The sequence below is a fragment of the Neoarius graeffei genome, chromosome 3, assembly GCF_027579695.1.
Source record: "Neoarius graeffei isolate fNeoGra1 chromosome 3, fNeoGra1.pri, whole genome shotgun sequence".
Taxonomy (NCBI): domain Eukaryota; kingdom Metazoa; phylum Chordata; class Actinopteri; order Siluriformes; family Ariidae; genus Neoarius; species Neoarius graeffei.
In genome coordinates, this window is record NC_083571.1 from 93,880,976 (window position 1) to 93,908,071 (window position 27,096).

Genomic DNA, 27,096 nt, shown 5'->3' on the forward strand with positions numbered 1-27,096 from the left:
CACGGTCAATTTAGAGTCACCAGTTAACCTAACCTGCATGTCTTTGGACTGTGGGGGAAACCGGAGCACCCGGAGGAAACCCACGCGGACACGAGGACATGCAAACTCCACACAGAAAGGCCCTCGCCGGCCCCGGGGCTCGAACCCAGGACCTTCTTGCTGTGAGGCGACAGCGCTAACCACTACACCACCGTGCCGCCCGAGTCATGTTATGTATATTATATTATTATAATACGTATATTATAGCCTAATACAAAATATTCTGTGGCTGTCCAAAGAACGCCAACAATGATCTAGATACTGGCTACTCTCATTGTGGCTACAGCCAAATTTCCAAAAACTGCGTGGCATTCAATGTGTTAAGAAAATCTCTACTTGTCATGATCAGGAAATATTCAGCATTTTTTGACTTTTGATAACTCATATTCCTGCTGCAGCTGATGAACAAGGCAACCTATAATTGTTTTAGCCAAATAACAGGCCTGATTCTGAATCTGGTCCACCATCTTTAATTTGTCAACAACAACAAAAGCATGTGAACACAACACACTGGTAAATACCACTTCCCAACTGGAAAATATCATCTTCCCATAGCACATGAACGCAGCATAAATCTATGAGTAGGACAGCACGTGGCTGCAGTGTGTGTAGGTCACTTCCGGTCGAGCTGAGAGGAGGCATTTGATTGGACCGCTCTTCTTGGTTTCCGAAAGAACAAAATGGCGGCGCCCATACAGGCTGGGAAGCGCGTGCAGAAGTAGCAAAATGTTGAAAGAAATGAATGAGCCGCTAGTCAGGGATTTATTTATTTTATTTTTACTAGACAGTTAATTAGTTATTCCACGGCTTTGAGAGTTTAACCGGTTTAAGATATGATATGAAGTGTCGGTTAGTTTACATTCCAGCGTTATCAGGGTTGAACCTGTACAACTAGTGGATGAAGGTGATAAGTAAACAGAAGGAGCATTTCCCGCAAACGCAGGTGATGAGTTTGATGCGTCTACGTTGCGCGAAAGCGCTGCAGCTCACTCTGGCAATCATAAAACCTGACGCTGTCGCTCATCCTCTGATACTGGAGGTGAGAGGAGGATGAGAATGTTGTTATTGTTGTTGTCTGTCTGTCTGTCTGTGTGTGTGCACGCATGTCAAACACTACGTTCAGACTGCAACCTGAAACGACCCATATCCGATTTGTTGTGAAATCCGATTTTTTTGTTAGGCCGTTCACATTACCAATTATATGAGACTTGTATGCGATCTCCAATATGAACGGAAAACGACCCAAAAGTGTCCCGCATGCGCAAATTGACACGTAATAAGCACATCGTGTGCTGTGTGTGTGTGTGAGAATGAGTGTGTCTCTGCGTGAGAGAGAGTGAGTGTGTGTGTGTGAGTGGGGCCGTGGCAGCAACCTCCATTGATTGATGTGCGCATGCTCTCTGTCTAGTGCAGACATCCCAAGACTCCCGGAAGTTCCGGGAGTCTCCCGCATATTTATAGCGGCTCCCTGATGCCCGCAAATTGGAGAATATCTCCCGGAATCTAGAGCAAGTGAGCAAGCGCGTGCACGCGAAACATTAATGTCTGCATCGCGCATATGACGGAGTGCGAGAGAGACTGTGTGCGCGCCTGTTCATGTAGCGCATTATGTCATTGTTGTTTTCCACCAAAGAGGCGGGATTAGCCAACGCAGAATAGTGACGTTTGTCTCTTGTTGATGACGTGTAGGTCGCATGAATGCGACCTGTCCGGTCAGACTGCAGTCGCATGTGAAAATATCGGATATGCATCGGATTTAGGACCACATATCCAAGCGGCCTGGGTCGCATGTGAAAAAATCGGATCTGTGTCGTTCAGATTGTCAATAACAAATCGGATACAGGTCGCATATGGACAAAGAAATCGGATATGGGTCGTTTCAGGGTGCAGTCTGAACGTAGTCTAACGCTACGTTCACACTGCAAGGCTTAATGCTCAATTCCGATTTTTTTGTGAAATCCGATTTTTTTGTGAGGTCGTTCACATTAACAAATATATGCGACTTGTATGTGAAACTCAGTATGAACGAAAAGCGACCTAAAAGTGTTCCGCATGCGCATTGCAGGATACGACGACGTCACACGCAGTGAGCATGGCCAGTGTTTACGGAAGTAAAACCGCCCGGTTGCGGTATGACTCATCCAATCTAGCTTGAATAGCTGCATCCCCCCAAATGGAAATCAGCTCCCTAACCTCTGCGTCTTTCCATTGAGAAGATTCTGAACCTTCACAGCCCGAAGCGTCCCTCGCATTGATGTCATGCGCAGGGGCGCAGATACGTTTTTTGAACTGGGAGGGACAAAAAACTGGGGGGGGACAAAGCTGCCAGCAAACCAACCCCAACCCCGATATGCCTGTCAAACTTGTTGTTAGTAACCATAGCAACCAAGCTCGAGCTCGCAACCTGTGCAGTCTGCGCAGCTCAACCAACCGAATATCAGTCTTTGTTTTATGTGAGTTGTTGCAACTATGTATACACTGCCGTGCACCTCAATAAACCGAATGGTAATTAGTCTTTTGATTTTTACGTGAGGTTTGCCTTATGCAAAGAAAGACAGCATAGACGTTTTTTCCTCCCTATAAGTGGGGGGGACCGAACGAGGTGAATTTAAATCTGGGTGGGACGAGTCCCACCCTCTATCTGCGCCCGTGATTATGCGCCATGTTGTTGTAACTTTTTTGAGAGACCCGCCGCCTACTTCAGCGCAGAATAGTGACGTAGCGTTCACACTGCAGGCTGAAGTGACTCAAATCCGATCTTTTCGCCCATATGTGACCTGTATCCGATCTTTTATTGACAATATGAACGACACAGATCCGATTTTTTCAAATCCGACCCAGGCCGTTTGGATATGTGGTCCTAATTCCGATCCCTATCCGCTCTTTTCATATGCGACTTCAGTCTGAACCGCCAGGTCGCATTCATCCGACTTACACGTCATCAACAAGCCACAAACGTCACTATTCTGCGCTGAAGTAGGCGGCGGGTCTCTCAAAAAAAGTTACAACAACATGGCGCATAATCACGGGCGCAGATAGAGGGTGGGACTCGTCCCACCCAGATTTAAATTCACCTCGTTCGGTCCCCCCCACTTATAGGGAGGAAAAAACGTCTATGCTGTCTTTCTTTGCATAAGGCAAACCTCACGGAAAAATCAAAAGACTAATTACCATTCGGTTTATTGAGGTGCACAGCAGTGTATACATAGTTGCAACAACTCACATAAAACAAAGACTGATATTCGGTTGGTTGAGCTGCGCAGACTGCACAGGTTGCGAGCTCGAGCTTGGTTGCTATGGTTACTAGCAACAAGTTTGACAGGCATATCGGGGTTGGGGTTGGTTTGCTGGCAGCTTTGTCCCCCCCAGTTCAAAAAACGTATCTGCGCCCCTGCGCATGACATCAATGCGAGGGACGCTTCGGGCTGTGAAGGTTCAGAATCTTCTCAATGGAAGGACGCAGAGGTTAGGGAGCTGATTTCCATTTGGGGGGATACAGCTATTCAAGCTAGATTGGATGGGTCATACCGCAACCGGGCGGTTTTACTTCCGTAAACACTGGCCATGCTCACTGCGTGTGACGTCGTCGTATCCTGCAATGCGCATGCGGAACACTTTTAGGTCCTTTTCGTTCATACTGAGGATCACATACAAGTCGCATATATTTGTTAATGTGAACGACCTCACAAAAAAATCGGATTTCACAAAAAAATTGGAATTGAGCATTAAGCCTTGCAGTGTGAACATAGCGTAAGACCCTGGTTCTGAACTATCCCCTGTCTTACACATTTTTTTCCTACTCCCAATACACCTGATTGAACTAATCAAGTCAAGTTTATTTCTATAGCACTTTTAACAATAAACATTGTCGCAAAGCAGCTTTACAGAATTTGAACGACTTAAAACATGAGCTAATTTTATCCCTAATCTATCCCCAATGAGAGCGACGGTGGCAAGGAAAAACTCCTCAGACGACATGAGGAAGAAACCTCGAGAGGAACCAGACTCTAAAGGGAACCCATCCTCATCCGGGCAACAGCAGACAACATGACTATAACATTAACAGTTTTAACATGAAGTCAGTTTCATTGATGTTATAAACACTTCATTGATGGAAACTTGAGTGCAAAACTGTTCATGACAACTGCAGTCCTAAAGTTAGCAAGTCAACTGCAGTCCCCAGCCACAAAAGCATTACTGTAAGAGTCCAGAGCGTCTTCCAGGCGCGACCCCCAACTGTCCTCGTGGGGCAGAATTTGAACGACTTAAAATATGAGCTAGTTTTATCTCTGATCTATCCCCAATGAGTGCGACGGTGGCAAGGAAAAACTCCCTCAGACGACATGAGGAAGAAACCTTGAGAGAAACCAGACTCTAAAGGGAACCCATCCTCATCCGGGCAACAGCAGACAACATGACTATAACATTAACAGTGCTAACATAAAGTCAGCTTCGTTGATGCTATAAACCCCCCACCGACGGAAACCTGAGCGCAAAACTGTTCACAACAACCACAGTCCCAAAGTCAGCAAGTCAACTGCAGTCCCCAGCCACAAAAGCACCACTGCAAGAGTCCAGCGTGTCCTCCAGGCGCGACCCCCAACTGTCCACATGGGGTAGAATTTGAACGACTTAAAACATGAGCTAATTTTATCCCTAATCTATCCCTAATGAGCAAGCCTGTGGTGACAGTGTCAAGGAAAAACTCCTCAGACGACATGAGGAAGAAACCTTGAGAGGAACCAGACTCAAAAGGGAACCCATCCTCATTTGGGCAACAACAGACAACATGACTATAACATTAACAGTTTTAACATGAAGTCAGTTTCGTTGATGTTATAAACTCTTCATTGATGGAAACTTGAGTGCAAAACTGTTCATGACAACTGCAGTCCTAAAGTTAGCAAGTCAACTGCAGTCCTCAGCCATAAAAGCATTACTGCAAGAGTCCAGAGCGTCCTCCAGGCGCAACCCCCAACTGTCCACATGGGGCCGTCCTCCACAGGAGTGATGCGATGAGACTCCAACCAGACAGGGCACCAGGATGGATCAGGCAGGTCCAAGGTGCAGAAGTCGTCAGCATCTCGATCCCAGGACTGACATGTAACTCAGAGGGACAGGTTTTTTGGGGGGGAGAAAACACAGGTTGTTAGGTATGCCCAGTGTCACCTGAATAAGTAGGACCAGTATACATATTGCACTGAGTACAAGCAGGGACTCCGGCAACTAACTATGACAGCATGACTAAAAGGGGAGCTAATTATTAGGGCAGCACGGTCGCCTCACAGCAAGAAGGTTCTGGGTTCGAATCTGGCGGCCGGCGAGGGCCTTTCTGTGTGGAGTTTGCATGTTCTCCCCGTGTCTGCGTGGGTTTCCTCCGGGTGCTCCAGTTTCCCCCACAGTTCAAAGACATGCAGTTAGGTTAATATATGGGACGGCCTTGGGCTGAGGTGCCCTTGAGCGAGGCACCTAACCCCTAGCTGCTCCCCGGCTGCCCACTACTGTGTGTGCGCGCACGCATGTGTGTGTTCACTGCTTCAGATGGGTTAAATGCAGAGAGGAATTTCACAAGCGTGTGATGAATAAAGTTGTTCTTATCCGCCTCTTCCTGAGTGTGGGTATGTTAGAGAAGAGAAAGCACTAAGGCGCTGCATGTCTCGAGCCAGAAACATCATCAGTGACCCCTCACACCCTCACTATGGGCTGTTCTCCCCTCTGGCCTCTGGAAAGAGGTTCCGTAGCATTCGGTGCAGGACCACCAGTTTCTGTAACAGCTTTCCCCCCAGGTCACCAGACTGCTGAACTCCAAACCCAAACTTCTATTTATAACTTGAACATTCCTAATTCCACAGGTCACTTTATACTATTGCACTTTATAATATTTTTGCTGCTGCGTAATTTAATTTAATACACTTCATATTTCATTCTGTGCTGAGCCAAATAGCAACGAAATTTCGTTCTGTGTATATTTGTTGCATGCTGAATGACAATAAAGGTTGTGTAATACCCTGTCCACACTAGGGATTTTGTACCGATACGAAACTACTTTCGTACCGCAACACCTGTCCACACTAGCAACTATACCGGTACTGTAGCGGCATAACTGTATCAGTACGAAACCCACAAAGGTATGGGTTTCGTACCGGTACAGTATCGGTACTGTAGTGCTTCGCTGTAGTGTGGACAGATGAAGCAGCTCTGTATCGATACAAATATAATGCGCAAGCGCAATGGACCATTCCTACGTCTTCCGGATTATTCATACAATACAATACGCCCGTGCTTTCCAGCTGTAAATAAAACGTCAAAATGGCTCAAAACGACCGTGGAGCTACATGGAGCAAAGAAAGGGGGGAGGGGGGGGAGGGAGGGGGAAAGAAGGAGGAAGAGGGGAAAAGGGAGAGAAAGGGAGGGGAAGAGAAGGGAAGAGGGAGAAAGTGAGGGGGGAGAAAGGGAGATTCGTTTTCTTTGTTTCTTTCTCAACTGCCTCGCACGTTTTATACGATTCGACAGAACAAATGACCAGAAATACAGACTGTACACTGACAACAAAAAGCGCACACATGTTGTTTCATCCGCCATATTCTCGGAAGGAAGTTACTCGGTAACCACGGAAACATTTCGTGCACGTGCATTTCAACTTCCGTGAAAGAAAACCGCAAACATTTCTCGCTAGTGTGGACAGATGCACTAAACTGTATCGATACAGTTATACCACTTTCGTACCGGTATAAGTGTGAACACAGCATAAGTCTAAAATGTGTAGGGCAGTGGGGGATAACAGGACCAGGGCTGGGAATCTAGGAGATGATGAACATCCAGACAAATATGCAAAGCAAGTGTGAACCATGTGAAGTATTGGTTTTCGATGTTGAGTCACAATGACACCGTTTACCTTGTAAATGGTACGAAAATGAGCCAGACTGTGTCAAAGTTTAGCACGAGAGTCAACTCATAAGATGATTGCCAAGCCTTCAAGAGCTGAATTTGGTGTATTATTCATTCATCTTCAGTAATCTTTGTAATCTTTTGGTTAAGGGTGTGGTGGGTCCGGAGCCTATCCTATCCATGTCCTGAAGGTTCGAGAACCAGCCTTGGGCCTAAAGCAGGGGTGGGCAATTATTTTTTCCATGGGGCCACATGAGAAACAGAAAATTTTGTGGAGGGCCGGACCAAAAGGCTGAACTAAATTCTGCATAATATTAATTGTATTTCTTTATATAAAGCAGTAAATAACATTGTTTTTACAAGCTGCTAAGACTGGTAAGAGTATGGAAAAAACGAGGTTGCCTTACAAAAAATGTCATTTATTCAATCAAATTTCCCAAAACAATGGTTAACAAAATGTGAACATTTGTACCATTTTTTTTTTCAGTCACATTCACCCCAAAACACAATAAAGACATCACAATATTGTCTTTCTACTTCAAATATCAAGCAAGATACATCATATTATAATAATGATGCCCAAATTTGTAGTCTAATCACCTCATTTGGTGCTTTTCGCCGGAGATCGGCTCCGGCGCCTGCTGGTGACATCACACGATGTGATTGGCTGGACCGTTTGAAGGATGACGTACAAGTTTGTGGTTGGTCTGGACAAATTACGGAAGTAGTTATCGCGGGATTAGGTTTCGTGGGATTTCATGTCATGTTCATGTCGCGCGCATTGCGTTTTTGTTGAACACAACTTCAAAATAAAAGCAACGCACATTCAGTCCATGCATGAGGTAAAATGAGAAAATACGTTTATTTTGTAATTTCTCATTAACCTTACGCGGGCCGGTCAGAATGAACCAAAGGGCCGGATGTGGCCCGCGGGCCGTAAAATGCCCTGGTCTGGCCTAAAGGGTCACTGGTTCGATTCCCAGGACCGGCGGCCTAGAAAAATGTGAGGGGAGTTGAGTGAATGAACAGCAGTTTCCCCTCCTTCTGTGTCATGGCTGAAGGCAAGGCATCTAACCCCCAACCGCTCCCCAGGTGCTGTAGTATAGCTGCCCACTGTGTGCTCATTGCTCACTTGTGTGTGTGTGTGTGGTTCACTGCTTCAAATGGGTTAAATGCAGAGGAGGAATTTCGCCATGCTTGAATCTGTGCTTGAGTGTACGTGTGATAAATAAAGGCTTCTCTCTTCTTCTTATCCTGGGAGTGAGCTTGGAATAAATCCTGGATGGGACACCAGTCTGTTACAGGGGACTACCCACACACATTTTGGGGTGTACTGCACTGGTACTTAAAAAAAAAAAGTGTGTGTGTGTGGGGGGGGTGTTAAAGATCAATAGATTATATGAAATAATAACATTGGGTGGCATGGTGGTGTAGTGGTTAGCACTGTCGCCTCACAGTGAGAAGGTTCTGGGTTCGAGCCCAGCGGCCGACGGGGGCCTTTCTGTCTGGAGTTTGCATGTTCTCCTCATGTCTGGGTGCTCCGGTTTCCCCCACAGTTAAAAGACATGCAGTTAGGTTAACATGGGGCAGCCTTGGGCTGAAGTGCCCTTGAGCGAGGTACCTAACCCCTAGCTGTTCCCCGGGTGCTGTAGTATGGCTGCCCACTGCTCTGGGTATGTGTATGTGTTCACTGCTTCAGATGCGTTAAATGCAGAGGATGAATTTCACTGTGCTCGAGTGTGCATGTGACCTAAAGGTTTCTTCTCCTTGAATATTCTTTACAATAGTAAAACATTTAAATCTTTTACAGGCTGCTCACTCTGCTGAATGATATATATATATATATCTGCATAATCTTTGGGACAAATGGAGAATGTTTTGTGATTGAACAACCCCAATAATTGCACTTTCAGTGGTCAGTTCATTTCGGTCAGTGGGAGCTTTTGTGGTTGGTCACATGGGCCACAAATTTGGAACTCTTGGGAACCTATAGTTTAGGCCAGGGGTTCTCAACCTTTTCTGCTTCGAGGCCCACCTATTCATACTTGTAACGAGTCGGGGCCCATTAAAAAAGAGAAATTATTTTGGCTCATCTATTCTATTAGAATCTAATAATCTACTGTAAAGTGTATTAATGGGATGCAACATCACTCTTGGTTACAAATGGGAGCCCAGGAATTAAATAAGTGCAATAAATACAAACTGTTTTTAATTGTAGGTATTGTATTTAAAACTGTATGGATGTGCCAGAAGCCAACATAAAACCATGCATGTAGGGCATTCTCAGTCAAAAGGAATTAATGATCCAAAAGTGGAGTCTGGCCCATTAACACAAGAACTTATTGCCATGTTTGTGTACAGTAAACAAGCAAGTTATTAAAATCAAGTAGTACACTCAAAAGAAGTGGATATAGAAACCATTCAGTGGGATTAGATCCTTACACGCTAACGGAGAAGGATTTTTCCTATGAAAGAAAAATTTGCTAGCTAAATTTGACATTAATAGAATACATTTTGATCCTATTGTCACCATAACTAAATACAAAGACAACGGTTATGCATACAGCTAATGAACTTAATGTGAAGATAATTAACAGATAATCAACAGATTTTAAGTTTTTTTTTAAAGATTGTGTTTATTTTTAGTCTTTTATATTCGTAATTATTTGTATCTGTACATGCGCAACCCCACCAGCTCTGCTGATCAACTTATCGTGATTTTAAATAAAGTTATTCATTATGAGTTGGAAAATTATCCATCCATTGAGTTCCTCGACATCTCGCACTACCTGGTGCTGCAGACATCGTTCTACACGGACAAACGGATGAAAACCTGGAAGAGCGTGGAGGAGTACAAATTTTTATATGTGGCTGGGTTAAAGATCTGGGGATCAAAACATGACAAGATAAATCCTGTATCCTTTTTGCCCGGGTAAATAGGAGTTTCTGGGCTTTTTGTACATGTCTTTGAGATGGTTACTAGAAGTTTTAGTATCAGATGTAAACAGACCACAGCTGTTCAATTCTCAATCCTCCCTGCTCTTCTCTTCCAGCAGGCACCACAGATCCATATAATTTACCCTCAAATGTATTTATTTATTCTGCCCACTGTGCATGCACACAGTGTGCGCGCGCATGCACGCATACGCGGGGGTTAAATGCAAGGGAGGAATGTGACAATAATAAAGACTTGTTCTTCTTAATTTATCCACAAATGTATTTATTCCACTTGAAAGGTGCACGTCAAACCAGCTTCCAGATTTGGGACGCCACGACATCCTGAACTATTTAGTATTTGGCTTCAAACTTGAAAAAAATTCACAGCTCACAAGACGGCACTTAGTGGGCTGCGGCCCAGTGGTTGAGAAACACTGGTCTGGGCAACTTTAATTATGTGGATCTTCAAAGAGGGTGGCATGATGGCACAATTAGTAGTGTTGCTATCTCCAGGGTCCCTGATTCAGTACTGAGTCTGGGTTACTGTATGTGTGGAGTTTCAGATGTTCTTCCTGTGTCCTTGTGGGTTCCCAGTTCTTCTCTCGCCTCCCAAAATATGCTGTTTGGGCAGTTGGTTATGTTAAATTGTCCTAGTATGAGTACATGGTGCCCTGTAATGGTCTGATGTCCCATTCAGGGTGTATTCCTGCCCTCGTGTCCAGTGTTCCTAGGATAGGCTTCGAATCCATCGTGACCCTGACCCGAAAGCGGTTTATGAAGATGAATAATAAATGATGCAGCTTCAAAGCAATACAATTATCTTTAGTTCTTTTAGCCCCCAGGCTGCTTTAATCTATGCATGTGGATACAAATGAAAGTGATTTAAATGAAAAATTGGATGAAATTTAACATCTTTTTCTCTGTGACGTTTTCAGCCTTCCGCTTCGTGCTAATTTGAAATGCACCTGAGTGGAGAAGCCTTCAACATTTTGAGTTATTGACTTTGGATTTTGAACATTGTATAGATGAACAATAGACTGGAGTAAAATAAAAAAAAAAAAGCAGCAAACAGATAAATAATGAAGACAAAATGCTAAAAACCATAATTATACCACAACTTGCCGACAGGTGGCTATTTGATCCAATGATAGTTTTAGAAATAACATAAGTACATATATGTATTATTTTTATGAAATATAAAATATCTTGGGGTAAAATTAACAAGGCAAAGACATTTCATTTATGGTATTTAATGTAGGGCGGCACAGTGAGTGATTAGCACTGTCGCCTCACAGCAAGAAGGTTCTGGGTTCGCAGCCGGCGAGGGCCTTTCTGTGTGGAGTTTGCATGTTCTCCCCGTGTCTGCATGGGTTTCCTCCGGGTGCTCCGGTTTCCTCCACAGTCCAAAGACATGCAGGTTAGGCTAATTGGTGGCTCTGAATTGACCGTAGGTGTGAATGTGAGTGTGAATAGTTGTTTGTCTCTACGTTTCAGTCCTGTGATGATCTGGCGACTTGTCCAGGGTGTACCCCGCCTCTCGCCCATAGTCAGCTGGGATAGGCTCCAGCTCACCTGTGACCCTGTACAGGATAAGCGATTACAGATGATGGATGGATGGTATTTAATGTTAGCTTCTCAGTAACACAAATAGCCAAGTAGTGAATGTGATCTAAATGTTACAAAATAATTTGAATGTCTACTGTTGGCTGAGGGGACTGGCAAAAGTCTCAAAAATATATTTTATACTTTGGTTTTCTGTCATATTTTGAATTGTCTTGCTGATACGCGCACATTAATTTTTTGAACTTGCTGGAAAATTTTTTTTTTGTATACAAATGGTAAAACATCAGTATCTTCATTTTCTCATCTCATCTCATCATCTCTAGCCGCTTTATCCTTCTACAGGGTCGCAGGCAAGCTGGAGCCTATCCCAGCTGACTACAGGCGAAAGGCGGGGTACACCCTGGACAAGTCGCCAGGTCATCACAGGGCTGACACATAGACACAGACAACCATTCACACTCACATTCACACCTACGGTCAATTTAGAGTCACCAGTTAACCTAACCTGCATGTCTTTGGACTGTGGGGGAAACCGGAGCACCCGGAGGAAACCCACGCGGACACGAGGAGAACATGCAAACTCCACACAGAAAGGCCCTCGCCGGCCCCGGGGCTCGAACCCAGGACCTTCTTGCTGTGAGGCGACAGCGCTAACCACTACACCACCGTGCCGCCTATCTTCATTTTGTTCTTACCATTTCTTCAATCAGTTTGTATTACTAACACATTTTTTTAATCTTGCATTTTTCTGTTTAAGGCTCTTCATGAGAAGATTCTAGAGAACAACTTCATCATTGTTAGAAAGAAAGATCTCGTCTGGAGAAGTGGTGATTCAGAGAGGTTTTATGCAGAGCATAAAGGTAAGGAAGAATCTTTGTTTTTTTACTCGGAGAGATGTGAACTATATACATTATATTTGAGGCAAAATAAAAAATATTGTGGAAGGGTACTGATCTTTTTTTTTTTTTTTTAATCTTTTTAATTTACTGAAGGCGTGTTCACTGAAAGGGCCAGTTGATGGGAATGTAATAGCTACCATTTCTCTCACAAACAACAAAATATTGTTCTCTTTTACCACCTTGCGTATGATGTTCATCATCCATCCATGACTCATGCTGTCTGAAAGCATTCTAACAGAGTAATAGCCCAGGCTACCTGCCGGCCTAATTGACATCCGTTTCCATTTGTGTGTCTTTTATAGGACGATTCTTCTACCAGCGACTTGTTGAATTCATGTCAAGGTATGAGTGAGTCATTATGTCATTATCATCTTCCCCACCTTTTCTTCACCATCGTTTCCCATAAAGCAGCCTGAACAAAATTCCACATCAGAAATTATAGAGTAAAGAATAAGTAGGCGATGTTGGACACTAAAATATTAAAGGAGAACTGAAGTCATTTTTAAACTCGCGTTATTTCTTAATTAACGTGTTATTCAATACGTTTTCGGTTTTAGTAACCTTATATCGTGACTCATATTGGCAACTAATCGCAATTAAATATTATACTTATTGGCCTATTTGGTTTTTAGCCATGTTGAATTTAGTCCGTTTGGTCCACGGCAGGCGTCACTTATCCGTGTGATCTTCGCGAGACTTGTGCAAGACTTTGAAACGTGAAGTGTCAGCCAGGTGTCAGTGCCGCCATTTTGAAAACTGTTTTCCAAATGCACAAAAACGAGTTTAAATGACGATTACTGCCTACTTTTTTCAAACTTTCCTGATTGCTATCAAAACAAACAAAACTTCCGGCTTGATTACATCAGCATTCGAAAGAGGGCGCGCGCGTCTTTTGACAACGTTGGCAGATGTTGGTCACTTTAGGCCCTTTTCCACTACCCTTTTTCAGCTCACTTCAGCCCGACACGGCTCACGTTTCGACTACCTCAGAGCGGTGCGACTCAGCTCGCTTCAGCCCTACTCAGCACCCAAAACTCGCACCGTTTTGGAGTAGGGCTGAAGCGAGCCAAACCGAGCTGAGTGAGGCTGGGGGCGTGAGGAGACACTCCCCTGTGCACTGATTGGTGAGGAGGAGTGTCCTCACACGCCCACACACGCCCCGCGAGCACGCTGGGATCTGTAAACACCGCAAACCCGGAAGAAGAATAATTACAAATTACGAGAATTTCTGAAGCCTTATGCGCCTCGCCTCATCTATACGCTCTTGCCAGTATCTGTTGTCGGTGACAACAAGCCACAGCACCAAGACCAGCAACACTAACGACTCCATATTTATTGTTTACTCTCCGGGTCGTGAGACTACCGCTTAAAAGGTCACTGATGTCACTGTTTGCGACATCACGTGACGTCCACCCACTTTCGCTAACTCCACCCAATGTGTCCACCCACTTCCAGCCAGCACGGTTCAGCGCGGTTGTAGTCGAAATGCAACTCCAACAGCCCCACTCAGCTCGACTCAGCCCAACTCAGCACGGCACGGCTCAGCCCAACTCAGCCGCGTTGGTAGTGGAAAAGCGGCATAAGATTTCTGCTGTATGTTTTACTTCCGTCCTACGATGACTTGCACAGGTCTCAACGAATCTCGTTTACGGCCATTGCTTTAACATATGGACTGATAGATATTACATAGCATATTTCAAACACTCATAACTTGCTATAGCAGTGACAAAATAGCTATCAAAAATGCATTCCTGTATTTAATAAAATGAGAGAAATAGAATTTTTTTTTTTTTAAATTTTTTTTTTTGGGCTTTTTGCACCTTTATTGGATAGGACAGTGTAGAGACAGGAAATGAGCGGGAGAGAGAGAGACGGGAAGGGATCGGGAAATGACCTCGGGCCGGAATCGAACCCGGGTCGCCCGCATTCATGGTATGGCGCCTTAACCACCTGAGCCACGACGCCCCGAGAGAAATAAAATTTTGATAATAAAAAATTAGCCTTCAGTTCTCCTTTAAGGGTAGTTCTTCGGTAACGGAATTGCATTCACAGCAAAATGTGGTAACTTTCTTTTAGTTGCAGTAGTCAAGATAACGGTATTAAATAAATATTTCACACTGTATGGGGTATCTTTTGACCCTAAAAAAGCCTAGAAAAATTGGCTATGTTTAACTCTGAATGCAAAATCTTTCTTGAGGAAAGAAAAGTCAGTAACGGAATTACATCAGAAAAAAACCCTGAACTTTCAGTTATTAAAATTCAAACCAAGCCCTGTGTCCGAAATCGCTCACTCATTCACTACTCCCTACTCCCTATATAGGGAATTACTATAAAGAGGACTATATAGTGAGCTCATTGGTAAAATGAAAAAACACTTTCGGACATTACTCCGTCGCGCTGGTATTCACGTCATTACCGTCGCACAATTAAAACGTGCCAGATCAGCCGGCTGGTGGGTTTTCAAAATAATACATACATGTATTTTTGTGATAAATCCATATTATACTGAGCGTATTTCCCACATTAAAGTACTTTGTATCTGCTGCATTTTTCAGTTCTTTTTAAATCAAGGCTGAATACTTTCTTCTTTGCCGCTGCCTTTTATTAAATCAAATTTGAGGCTTTTGATTTGATTTCTTTCAGCGCGACTGCAAGGCATGATGGGATATATTGCTTGGTTAGTGACCATCAGTTATACACTACTTTTCGTGATGCATTGTGGGATACTTTGAGTGCGCTATATAGGGTGTAATAATTTTCACTATACATTCGGACAGCACTACAAAATGGCGACCTCACTATATAGTCCACTATATAGTGAGTAGGGAGTGATTTCCCACACAGGGCTAGATCTCTCTGAAGCGACACGGCTATAATCGGGGTGATGATTTTTAAATATGGTTTTCAGTACGTTTTGCCTTGGATTCTATACTTTAGCAATATCACTGAGCTGACAAGTTAAGGCAGTCTTAATAATTTCATAATTTGGCCTCTCTGCTGAAGAATTGACTTTCAGTCCTTTTTTTTTAACTTCTTGATTGTGTGAGAGCTTAAATTAATCATTGTTCAAGTGTTTGCTTTTGTAAATACATTTTTAAATCAAATATTAATTGGCTCATATATTATAGTAGTAATTATATGTTTTTGACATTCTGGTTACTGATAAAGGGTGGCACGGTGGTGTAGTGGTTAGCACTGTCGCCTCACAGCAAGAAGGTTCTGGGTCCGAGCCCCGTGGCCGGCGAGGGCCTTTCTGTGTGGAGTTTGCATGTTTTCTCCGTGTCTGTGTAGGTTTCCTCCGGGTGCTCCGGTTTCCCCCACAGTCCAAAGACATGCAGGTTAGGTTAACATGGGACGGCCTTGAGCTGAAGTGCCCTTGAGCAAGGTACCGAACCCCTGACTGCTGCTTGTTGTTATTGTCAAGTCAAGTTTATTTGTATAGCGCTTTTAACAATAAACATTGTTGCAAAGCAGCTTTACAGAATTTGAACGACTTAAAACATGAGCTAATTTTATCCCTAATCTATCCACAATGAGCAAGCCTGTGACGACAGTGGCAAGGAAAAACTCCCTCAGACGACATGAGGAAGAAACCTCGAGAGGAACCAGGCTCAAAAGGGAACCCATCCTCATCCGGGCAACAACAGAGAACATGACTATAACATTAACAGTTTTAACATGAGGTCAGTTTCGTTGATGTTATAAATTCTTCACTGATGGAAACTTGAGTGCAAAACTGTTCATGACAACTGCAGTCCTAAAGTTAGCAAGTCAACTGCAGTCCTCAACCATAAAAGCATTACTGCAAGAGTCCAGAGCGTCCTCCAGGTGTGACTTTCAACTGTCCACATGGGGCCGTCCTCCACAGGTGCGATGCAATGAGACTCCAACCAGACACAGGGCACCAGGATGGATCAGGCAGGTCCGAGGAGCAGAAGAGGTCAGCGTCTCAATCTCAGGATTGCCATGTAACTCAGAGGGACAGATTTGGGAGAGAGAGAGAGAGAGAGAGAGAGAGAGAGAAAACACAGGTGGTTAGGTATCCCAATGTCACCTGAATAAGTAGGAACAGTATACATATTGCACTGAGTACAAGCAGGGACTCCGGCAACTAACTATGACAGCATAACTAAAAAGGGGAGAGCCAGAAAGTAACACAGGCATGAAGGAGCCCCGGGACATAAAGCAGCAGCCACTACACCCAGGGATGTGATTTTTCCGCGAATTCGTGGAATTCCGCTTTTTTCACCTCAAAATTTGAAAAAAAAATTTTTTCCGATTTTTCGCTCAAAAATCCGCATTCGTATTCTATTCGTTCCGACTTTCAGTACTTCCGTCATTGAGATGAAATGAGGTACGTGATTGGCCCATCGCTCTGTAACAACCAATGAACGCGCTTGTTAGATAGCTGTACGTAAGCTCGCTTCAAACAAAGAGTTGAAAGATGCAACGATTAATATCCCTTGAGATCACACCTCAGCCCGGTAGATGGCGGTAATACACATCGATTGTTAACCGCCAATAAATCGACAGAAGAAGAAGAAAAAGAAGAGTTGAAAGATGGCAGCCTCTGTGATCGAGCGTAAAGATGCAAATCGAGTTAAAGAAATCGACAGAATAGTGAAAAACAAGTTCCGCTGGGAATGGTTGGAGAAAGAGGTTGCTACAGATGTTGGACATAAGACTGTGAGACATTTGTTCAGCGATTTCGTTCTTTGGGGGGAGGGCAGAGGTCTCTGGCTGTCAAGTTTGGGGATGCTGGGACCTCCCCTGCCCGAGCTACGAGCGTGCAAAGTCGGGCTGGAGCCCGGGATAGAAACGAAACCTAAGTGAGTGAACACAGTAGTTTTGAATATCCTTAAGTGAGTGAACACTGGGGTTCTGAATATCCTTAAGTGAGTGAACACTGTGGAGTTATGATTATCCTTTGGTGAGTGAACACTGTGGAGTTATGTATATGAAGTTGACATTGCTAGAGTAGAAACTGCAGAAAAAAAGTGACTGATATGCTGGAACTGGACATGGATGCTAGCATCTTTTTTCTTTGAGAGTTCCTGAAAACTTGTGGATGAATTCTTATGTTGCATCATGTTTGTTTGAAAAGGCACATTTAGGTATGTTCAACTTCGACAGTAATTGAAAGTATAAATTTTGTTTTTCCTTATACAATTTTCTATTTATTCTAATGCAGATGATTTAATTTAGAATGACATTTTTAGGTTTCATGTTTTGGCTTTTTGTCAGTTAAGAATCATTGAATTTACTATAGGGGCTCAGAGTTGCATGTTGACCATTAAATTGGCTTGAATTTGTTAATCATGACAAGTTTTTTCTTGCGTTATTTGCTTGCCATTTTAGTACAATTTTTAAGTCAGAAAACCCCAGAACCCAGGAGCTTCGGGGGGCTTTGCCCCCCTTGTCCCCTCACCAGGGCGCTGCCCTGGACCAGCTGGGGGCCTATGGCCCCCAGACCCCTGGCTAAAATTTTCAGATAATTTCACCAGCCCCAAATCACATCCCTGTACACCGTCAACAAACTCGAGTGAGCAAGCGAGTGGGGGACTGACAGCATCCATACATCCCAGTTTACCAAAACACTCTGTCTGAGGACCCTCCAGATCTACACGTTTACCTCATAAACACCATTAACACAAGGCTTGACTAAACAGATATGTTTTCAGCCTAGACTTAAACACTGAGACTGTGTCTGATTCCCGAACACTACTTGGAAGGCTGTTCCATAACTGGGGCTTTGTAAGAAACTGTGGGGCTGTTCCATAACTGTGGGGCTTTGCGACCCTGTAGAACAGGATAAAGCGGCGAGAGATAATGAGATGAGATGAGATTATTATACCCCTGCTCCGAAGGAGGGCGGTATACTGGTTTACCTTTGTATTTCCGTCCATCCGAAATACCCTTTTTATTGTTGTTATTATTAGGGCCCGAGCCCTATGGGCGAAGGCCCTATTGTTCTTGTAAGAGTTCACTATTATTATTCTTCCGTCTTCTTCTTCTTCTTCTTCTTCTTCCGTCTTCTTCTTCTTCTTTATTTTTCTCCGCTGTTGGGCCATTTTCGGGGCGCTTGCCATGGGCGAAAACGCACGAAATTTGGCACCAGTTCCGAGAATTGCCACCGCTACTCAGAACCAGAAGCCCAAACTTGGCCGGGGCTCAGGACCTCCATAGCGCCCCCTAAGTCGTTGTGATTTTGGCCTCCCGCATTAAGGTGCCTGGTTGCCATATAGTTTGTAGGAGTGGCATGCAATTTGGTACGCATATGTATCTCACTAAGCCGGACAAAAATGTAATGCCAATGCATTAGCCACGCCCAACAGGAAGTGAGGTAATTTCACTTTTGTGCGAAATGCATGGCCACGAAGACGGCGCAACTCCTCCTAGACCGTTCATAGGAATGTCACCAAAATTGATACACATCATCTACAGACATGGCTGACAAAAGTTACTAAATACGTTTCACGTAGGATTAACCGTTCAGAAGTTATGCGTCAATCAATTTTCGATGCAAAATTTTACATGCTTAAAAATTCATAACAAATCTTCTGATTGCTCAAAACTGCTCATTCTTCACACGCGAATCACTCATTGGGCTTCTGACATGTTACCCAATTTCTGTGATGTTTCGCCACTGGGGGCGCTATTTTTGGGCAAAAATTCCAATCTTTCCTCAATTTTGGTCAAACTTCACGGCCACCCTCTTACTACCTCCCATGTCATGTATACCACGTTTTGGAAATTTTCGTCCATGGGGGGCGCTGTTTTTGTCCGACGCAATTGCTCCAAAACGGGTTTTTGGTAAATAATTCCATAATGCTTTTCCTTCACACCACTTCCTCGTGATAGTACGTTGCTGTTGTAGACACTTATTTTTCCAACTCATAATCGCTCATGTACAGCATAGCGCCACCTACTGACATGGGAAAAACCAAAAAATTTATTCTTCAAAAATCTATATCTCATCTTCTATTTACTCAATTGTCATCAAACTTCATACGCAAACTCTTCATAGCTCACCTGACATATACGCCAAATTTTGTGCACTTTCGCCCCTGGGGGTGCTGATTATGGCAAAAATGATATTGCAGCTTCTGATTTGTCAAACTTGCCAAGCAAACTTTTTACAAGACCCTTATTGGGGCGCTTGCCATGGTCGACAACGCACGAAATTTGGCTCCTTTTTCTTAGACTGCCACCGCTACTGAGAACCAGAAGCCCAGATCCAGGCGGGCCTCAGGGCCTCTATAGCGCCCCCTTACTCGTTGTGATTTTGGCCACCCGCATTAAGGTGCCTGGTTGCCATGTAGTTTGTAGTAGTGGCATTCCATTTGGTACGCATATGTATCTCACTAAGCCGGACAAAAATGTAATGCTAATGCATTAGCCACGCCCAACAGGAAGTGAGGTAATTTCACTTTTGTGCGAAATGCATGGCCACGAAGACGGCGCAACTCCTCCTAGATCGTTCATAGGAATGTCACCAAAATTGATCCACATCATCTACAGACATGGCTGACAAAAGTTACTAAATAGGTTTCACGTAGCATGAACCGTTCAGAAGTTATACGTCAATCAATTTTCAGTGCAACATTTTACATGCTTAAAAATTCATAACAAATCTTCTACTTGCTCAAAACTGCTCATACTTCACACGCAGATCACTCATTGGGCATCTGACATGTTACCCACTTTCTGTGATATTTCGCCACTGGGGGCGCTATTTTTGGGCAAAAATTCCAGTCTTTCCTCAAATTTGGTCAAACTTCACGGCCACCCTCTTCCTACCTCCCATGTCATGTATACCACATTTTGGGAATTTTCGTCCATGGGGGGCGCTGTTTTTGGCCGACGCAATTGCTCCAAAACGGGTTTTTGGTAAATTATTCCATAATGCTTTTCCTTCACACCACTACCTTGTGATAGTGCGTTGCTGTTGTAGACACTTATTTTTCCAACTCATAATCGCTCATGTACAGCATAGCGCCACCTACTGACATGGGAAAAACCAAAAATTTTATTCTTCAAAAATCTATATCTCATCTTCTATTTACTCAATTGTCATCAAAATTCATACGCAAACTCTTCATAGCTCACCTGACATGTACGCCTAATTTTGTGCACTTTCGCCCCTGGGGGTGCTGGTTATGGCAAAAATGATATTGCAGCTTCTGATTTGTCAAACTTGGCAAGCAAACTCTTTACAAGACCCTTATTAGGGCGCTATTATTATTAGGGCCCGAGCACCGTACAGTGCGAGACCCTATCGTTGCCATGTGTCCAATTCTGTTCTTTGTCGCCATTGCGGGAGTAATGTCTCTTGCCGAAGAAGCTGTGGAAGGTATTTCGCGGGGACGCATGCCCCCGCCCCCCTTGGCCGCTGGCGCGAGGGCCCGTCGAGGCCGCTTGCGGCTTTAATTATTATTATTATTATTATACCCGAGGGCGGCACAGTGGTGTAGTGGTTGGCGCTGTCGCCTCACAGCAAGAAAGTCCATGTTCGAGCCCCGTGGCTGACGAGGGCCTTTCTGTGTGGAGTTTGCATGTTCTCCCCGTGTCCGCGTGGGTTTCCTCCGGGTGCTCCGGTTTCCCCCACAGTCCAAAGACATGCAGGTTAGGTTAACTGGTGACTCTAAATTGACCGTAGGTGTGAATGTGAGTGTGAATGGTTGTCTGTGTCTATGTGTCAGCCCTGTGATGACCTGGCGACTTGTCCAGGGTGTACCCCGCCTTTCGCCCGTAGTCAGCTGGGATAGGGTCCAGCTTGCCTGCGACCCTGTAGAACAGGATAAAGTGGCTAGAGATAATGAGATGAGATTATTATACCCCTGCTCCGAAGGAGGGCGGTATACTGGTTTACCTCTGTATTTCCGTCCGTCCGAAATACCCTTTTTCTCAGCAACCACAGATCATAGCCACTTGGTATCGAGTTTCAGCTTGGGGTTCTATACCGTGTATACTGTTTTCAGGTCTGTCACACATCGACTTCCTGTTTACTGACTGAATGTATTTGCGAAACATATAGCATGGATTTTGATGCTATTTCAAGAAGCAAAATGCTATTTCAAAATGACAGTTTACCAGGATGCTGTTTGAAATCCCTGGGGAGAGAGACTGCGCTTTACTTACTTGTTTTAGGGTTCATTATTTGTTGATGTCAACATTCATAATAAGTGTCCTATTCCTTCAATTGCTTGCATTCTGATAGAAGCGAGAGTGGGGGGGGGATACGCAAGTGAAAAGTAGCTCGCAGTTGATTTTGTTCCCTTGAAAATATTTTGCTCATACAGTCATCGGGAGCTTCACATTTAGGCAGTAAATAAATTGAATCACTCAGTACATTTACATGCACATCCAAATCGAGCTACTGTCGGTAATCGAGCAAAGGGTCCCAGCAGGGGTGCCAGAGAAATCCAATCCTACATGCACAAGTGAAATCGGGCTATTGTGCAAGGTGCATTGTGCACCCGAGCCACACGTGGCGCTACACGCCCCATCGTGTTGGTACACTTCCGGTTGTCGTTATGAAGAAGAGCTATAGTGTTGCCAGATACTGCTGACGTATTCCAGCCCAAAACATGTTCAAATCCACTAAAATGCACTTAAAACCCCCCAATCTGGCAACACTGGCAGTTCCGTGTTGAAGCTGTTCGGCTTGCTCTAACAGACTGTATGGCTACAAACTGTCCGGTGCAGACCACTGTTTTGTAAGACAACTTATTTTGCACAATAATATTTTTCTAAAGTCCATTTCTTGCTTACAAAAAAAAATATATTTTTTTGCTTACAATTTAACTTATGTCTTAATAAACACACAAAAAGTTCAATTGTTTTGTCCTTATTGACATTCTTCAGATGTTGGACATATATTTGTGTGTGTATACACTAGGGCTGCACAATATATCGAAAAAGTATCGATATCGCGATATCATAGTTTGCAATACACATACCGCAAAAATTACTTAAATTTCGATAAAAGGCGCATTTTTCTGTGCCGTCCAATCACATTTGAATGTCAACAAGCGCCGCGGGATAACTCCGCCCCCTATTGCAAAACAAGTAGAAGCCTCGTGGTGATGGCGGAAGGCGGTAGCAAGTGTGGTGAGACAAACTTGTGTGAGGAGGAACTGGTTTCCAAAAAAAAATGCACGTCTGCTATTTGGAAGTACTTTGGATTCAGGAGGGGTGACGTACTGCAAACTCAGGTACTTTGCAAGACATGTACCTGTAAAACAGTGGTGGGGCGGCTCACTGGGACAAACACTGCTGTACAGAAGCATAAAAACATAAAACCGTGCTCTCTCTCACACACACACACTACCTCTCACTCTCACACACACACTACCGCTCTCTCACCCGCATGTGTTATTAACAGATTGTGTGAGAGTTTATGGTGAATCTGTGTCGCTCACCTTCATCTCCCGGGAGGCGCTGAAATTGCCATTTTGAATGCTTTATGTTAATGTAATGTAGTTTTCAGTTTTTTGTTTACTTCAACTTAAGACATTTTCTGCTGCGCTCACAAAAATTAAGAGATTTAAAGATGATTGATGGACACCATTGCAGGTGTAGCCATGTTTTTCCAATAAAAAATAATGTTGGAATGGAAGCAATGCATTGGGTGTTTTTTTTTTAAATGCTACAGTGCCATGAGAAAGTTTGGGCACCCTTGACAAATCCCAGTATTTTTCATTCATATATAATTGGGTGTTTGATTCTACAACTTAGTCTTGACATATGAAATAAATAAAAGACACAGACATATTTCAGCATTGAAGAGAAGTTTATTGGGCTAACAGAAAAAGTGCAATATGCAGCAAAACAAAAATAGGCCCGTGCATAAATTTGGGCACCCTAACAGAAACATTCCATCAATATTTAGTGGAGCCTCCTTTTGCAAAAATTACAGCCTCTAGACGCTTTCTATAGCCACCAATGAGTGTATGGATCTTGGACGAAGGCATCTTGGCCCACTCCTCCTTGCAAAACATCTCTAATTCCTTGAGGTTTGAAGGTCTACGAGCATGGACAGCTTGCTTCAATTCATCCCACAGATTTTCAATGATATTCAAATCTGGGGACTGGGATGGCCATTCCAAGACATTGTACTTGTTCCTCTGCATGTATGCCCGAGTGGATTTTGAGCAATGTTTCGGGTCATTGTCTTGTTGAAACATCCATCCCCGGCGCAACTTCAACTTTGTTACAGACTCTAGCACATTATCCTCAAGAATCTGCTGGTATTGAGTGGAATCCATGCGACCGTCAACTTTAACAAGGTTCCCAGTACCAGTACTCGCCACACAGCCCCACAGCATGATGGAACCTCCACCAAATTTCACTGTGGGTAGCAGATGTTTCTCTTGGAATTCTGTGTTCTTTTTACGCCATGTGTATTGCCTCTTGTTGTGACCAAATAACTCGATTTTTGTTTCGTCAGTCCACAAGATCTTATTCCAAAAGGATACTGGCTTGTCCAAATGTGCTTTTGCATAGTTCAAGCGACTCAATTTGTGGCGACTGCGAAGAAAGGGCTTCTTCCTCATCACTCTCCCGTACAGTCTTTCCTCATGCAAATTGCGCTGTATTGTTGCCCTATGCACAGTGACCCCATCTGCAGCTAGATCCCTTTGCAAGTCTCTGGTGGTGGTCTGTGGGTTGTTTTTAACAATTCTCAGCATCCTTCGTCTTTGCCTCCCTGAAATTTTTCTTGGCCTACCACTTCTGGCCTTGACAAGGACTGTGCCTGTGGCTTTCCATTTTCTTACAATGTTCCTCACGGTAGACACTGACAGCTGAAATCTTTTGGAAAGTTTTTTGTAGCCTTCCCCTAGTCCATACTGCTCTATAATCTTCGTTTTGAGGTCATGAGAAAGTTGTTTTGAGGCCCCCATCTTGCAGCTCTTCAGAGGACAGTCAAAGAGAAAGAGAACTGGCATTTGGCCACCTTAAATAGCCTTTGTCATGATTGGATGCACCTGCCTATTAAGTTCAAGGCTTAATGAGCTCACTTAACCAACTTGATGTTTTCAATTACTCTGTGATGATTAGTTACAGGTTTTCAAAGCAACAAAATGTCAAGGGTTCCCATACTTTTGCACAGCCTATTTTTCACATTTGATTTAATTTCATACAAAGGAATACACCAATAATTAAAATCAGTGTCTGCAAAACAACCCAGCACTTGGCTCTGATGGGCAAAGGAAGGACATGCCACTAGGGTGTTTTTCTGTGGAGACAGAGTCAATTATTGTACAACCTCAGACGGGGTGCCCAAACTTTCTCATGGCACTGTAGATACAGGGCAGAACGGCGAGTAGAGGTAAGAAAAACAGTATATATTTAATTATCGTGATACATATCGATATCGAGATATTCAGTCATGTTATTGAATATCGCATATTTTTTTGATATCGTGCAGCCCTAGTATACACACACACAAATACAATGACTTGTTTATGTACACAATTCACAACTATGCAACAGCTGTACAGATGTATTTGGTGATACAGTAAGTGAGCTAAATTTTAACAGTGCAAACAATGCCACAAAAAGAAAAGATTCATGCCGTTGTCATGATTCGTTGTCATGCCGACCGAGGCTGTTGTGTTTCCCTTGTGGTCTCGTCACTCGTCACTTCTGGAAGGGGCAGTGCTGAAGTAAGTAGCTCGAATACGTAGCTCAATAGGGTTTACATGCACTTCTCGGCAGAAATCGCATAATCTAGGTCGTGTAGCTCGATTCCGAGAAATCAAGTTCGGTTCAATTTCAGCCGAATTAAGGTGTATACATGGCATTTTGAACTTCGATTTCAGTCGAGCAACGGCAGAAATTCGATTCTCTCTATGTGCATGTAAACGCGCTGAGTGTAACAGTGGACTTTCCCAACATAAATTCAAGGCAGAATATTTTGTCTTGGAACAATATAAAAAAAAAAAAAAAAAGTCTTGTAATTTAGATCTTGGAGAACACATTCAGAGAAATAAAACTTATTGAAAAGCATATATGATCATAACGTGGCCTGAATAACCTTAAAACATCTTCCTCTGCTGAGGTTATTAACATTTAGTTGCTATTTAATGACATCACAAACTTGCTAAATGTGAAACAGAATATATAATAAAACAGATAGAACCTTATAAATTTGAATAAACTTAAAGGAGAACTGAAGGCAATTTTTTCATCAAAAAAATTCTATTTATCTCATTTTATTAAATATAGGAATGCATTTATGCTAGCTATTTTGTCACTGCTCTAGCAAGTTATGGAGTGTCTGAAATATGCTATGGAATATATCAGTCCATATGTCAAAGCAATGGCCGTAAACGAGATTCGCTGAGACCTGTGCGAGACGTCGTAGGATGGAAGTAAAACGTACCGCGGAAATCAAAGTGACCAACATCTGGCAACGTTGTCAAAAGACGCGCACGCCGTCCTTCGAATGCTGATGTAATCAAGCCGGAAGTTCTGTTTTGATAGCAATCAGGAAAGTTTGAAAAAAGTAGGCAGTAATCGTCATTTAAACTCATTTTTGTGCAATATTTCGTTTGGAAAACAGTTTTCAAAATGGTGGCGCTGACACTTCACGTTTCGAAGTCTCGCACAAGTCTCGTGAAGATCGCGCAGATAAGCGACACCTGCCGTGGACCAAACGAACTAAATTCAACATGGCTAAAAACCGAATAGGCCGATAAGTATAATATTTAATTGCAATTATTTGCCAATACGAGTCACGATATAAGGTTACTAAAATCGAAAACTTAATTGAATAACACGTTAATTAAGAAATAACACAAGTTTAAAAATGACTTCAGTCCTCCTTTAAAGTGCATATCACGGGTAAATTCAGGAGCAAGATCAATGTAATTCTCCTATTTTATATTAAACTTTGGTCAAATATCTGTAACATTCTGCATTCTCTGCATTTTTTTTACCTTGCGCAATACCAGAAAAATTCAGTTGAAATCAAGCCATTTGAGGCGAATTGGTCCGCCTCTGAAAAAACTTGGCATTTGGATTTCCCGGCAAACGTTGATTTTCGCGATGTCGCGTGTGGGACGCCTCCTTCTGAATCCTACGTCAGCGCTGGTTTGTTTATGAGAAAACCTGGTGGTTTTTTGCAAATTTCTTCAACGTTATCGTGTAATTATTAAAATGGTTAACAGATGTATCGTAGGAGGGTGTAGCAACACCAATCATGATGGGATTAGTACTCATCGTTTCCCAAAAGACCGGACAATGAGAGAGAAACGGGAGCGCTTGGTCTACACAGGCTGTGCACTGAAACTGCGCAAGCTCTCGCAGCCTGCTCGCGCTTCCGCAGATAACGTCACGAATCTGGCTCCAGACTCCCTTGGGATTTTTCCAGACGCGTTTTGTTATTTTATTTTTTTCTGCTGTAGACAGATGGCCTTGTGCAAAATTACCCCTCTGGATGAGTGTGTAAAGGGACATACTTTCATATAAAAAAACACGAAATTGGTCCAGAATATGCACTTTAAAGTGTAGGCCTTGTTGAGCTGTAAATGCAGATTACTGGATATTTGGTGTGCTGTCAGGTAAAGTTATTTAAGCTTCAGAACATTAGGTAAATATTGTAGAATATACTGGCAGTACTGTGAAGGTTCGTAAAGGATGGTTTAGCCTAAGATGGCGATGATGTATCCGGCCAGTTGTTACCATGGCAACCAGTCATCAGGCAGCTTTCGTGCCTGTGAAAACAAAGATGAAACGTGAGCACGCCACTTGAAGTGACCTC

At 43.4% G+C, this 27,096-nt stretch overlaps 1 protein-coding gene across 2 annotated transcripts in view; it reads left to right on the top strand.

The window, feature by feature from the left end:
• Window positions 1–697: 697 nt before the first annotated feature.
• nme6 (NME/NM23 nucleoside diphosphate kinase 6) overlaps window positions 698–27,096 on the top strand; it is a 39,247-nt gene continuing 12,848 nt past the window's right edge. Inside the window, exons 1-3 of one of the 2 annotated variants that reach the window (XM_060917667.1) lie at window positions 698–1,078; window positions 12,185–12,287; window positions 12,629–12,668. In XM_060917667.1, coding sequence (XP_060773650.1) covers window positions 938–1,078; window positions 12,185–12,287; window positions 12,629–12,668 — 284 coding nt within the window. In that variant the 5' untranslated portion in view covers window positions 698–937. The remainder of the gene's footprint in view (window positions 1,079–12,184; window positions 12,288–12,628; window positions 12,669–27,096) is intronic. The other variant, XM_060917668.1, reaches the window with a different exon arrangement.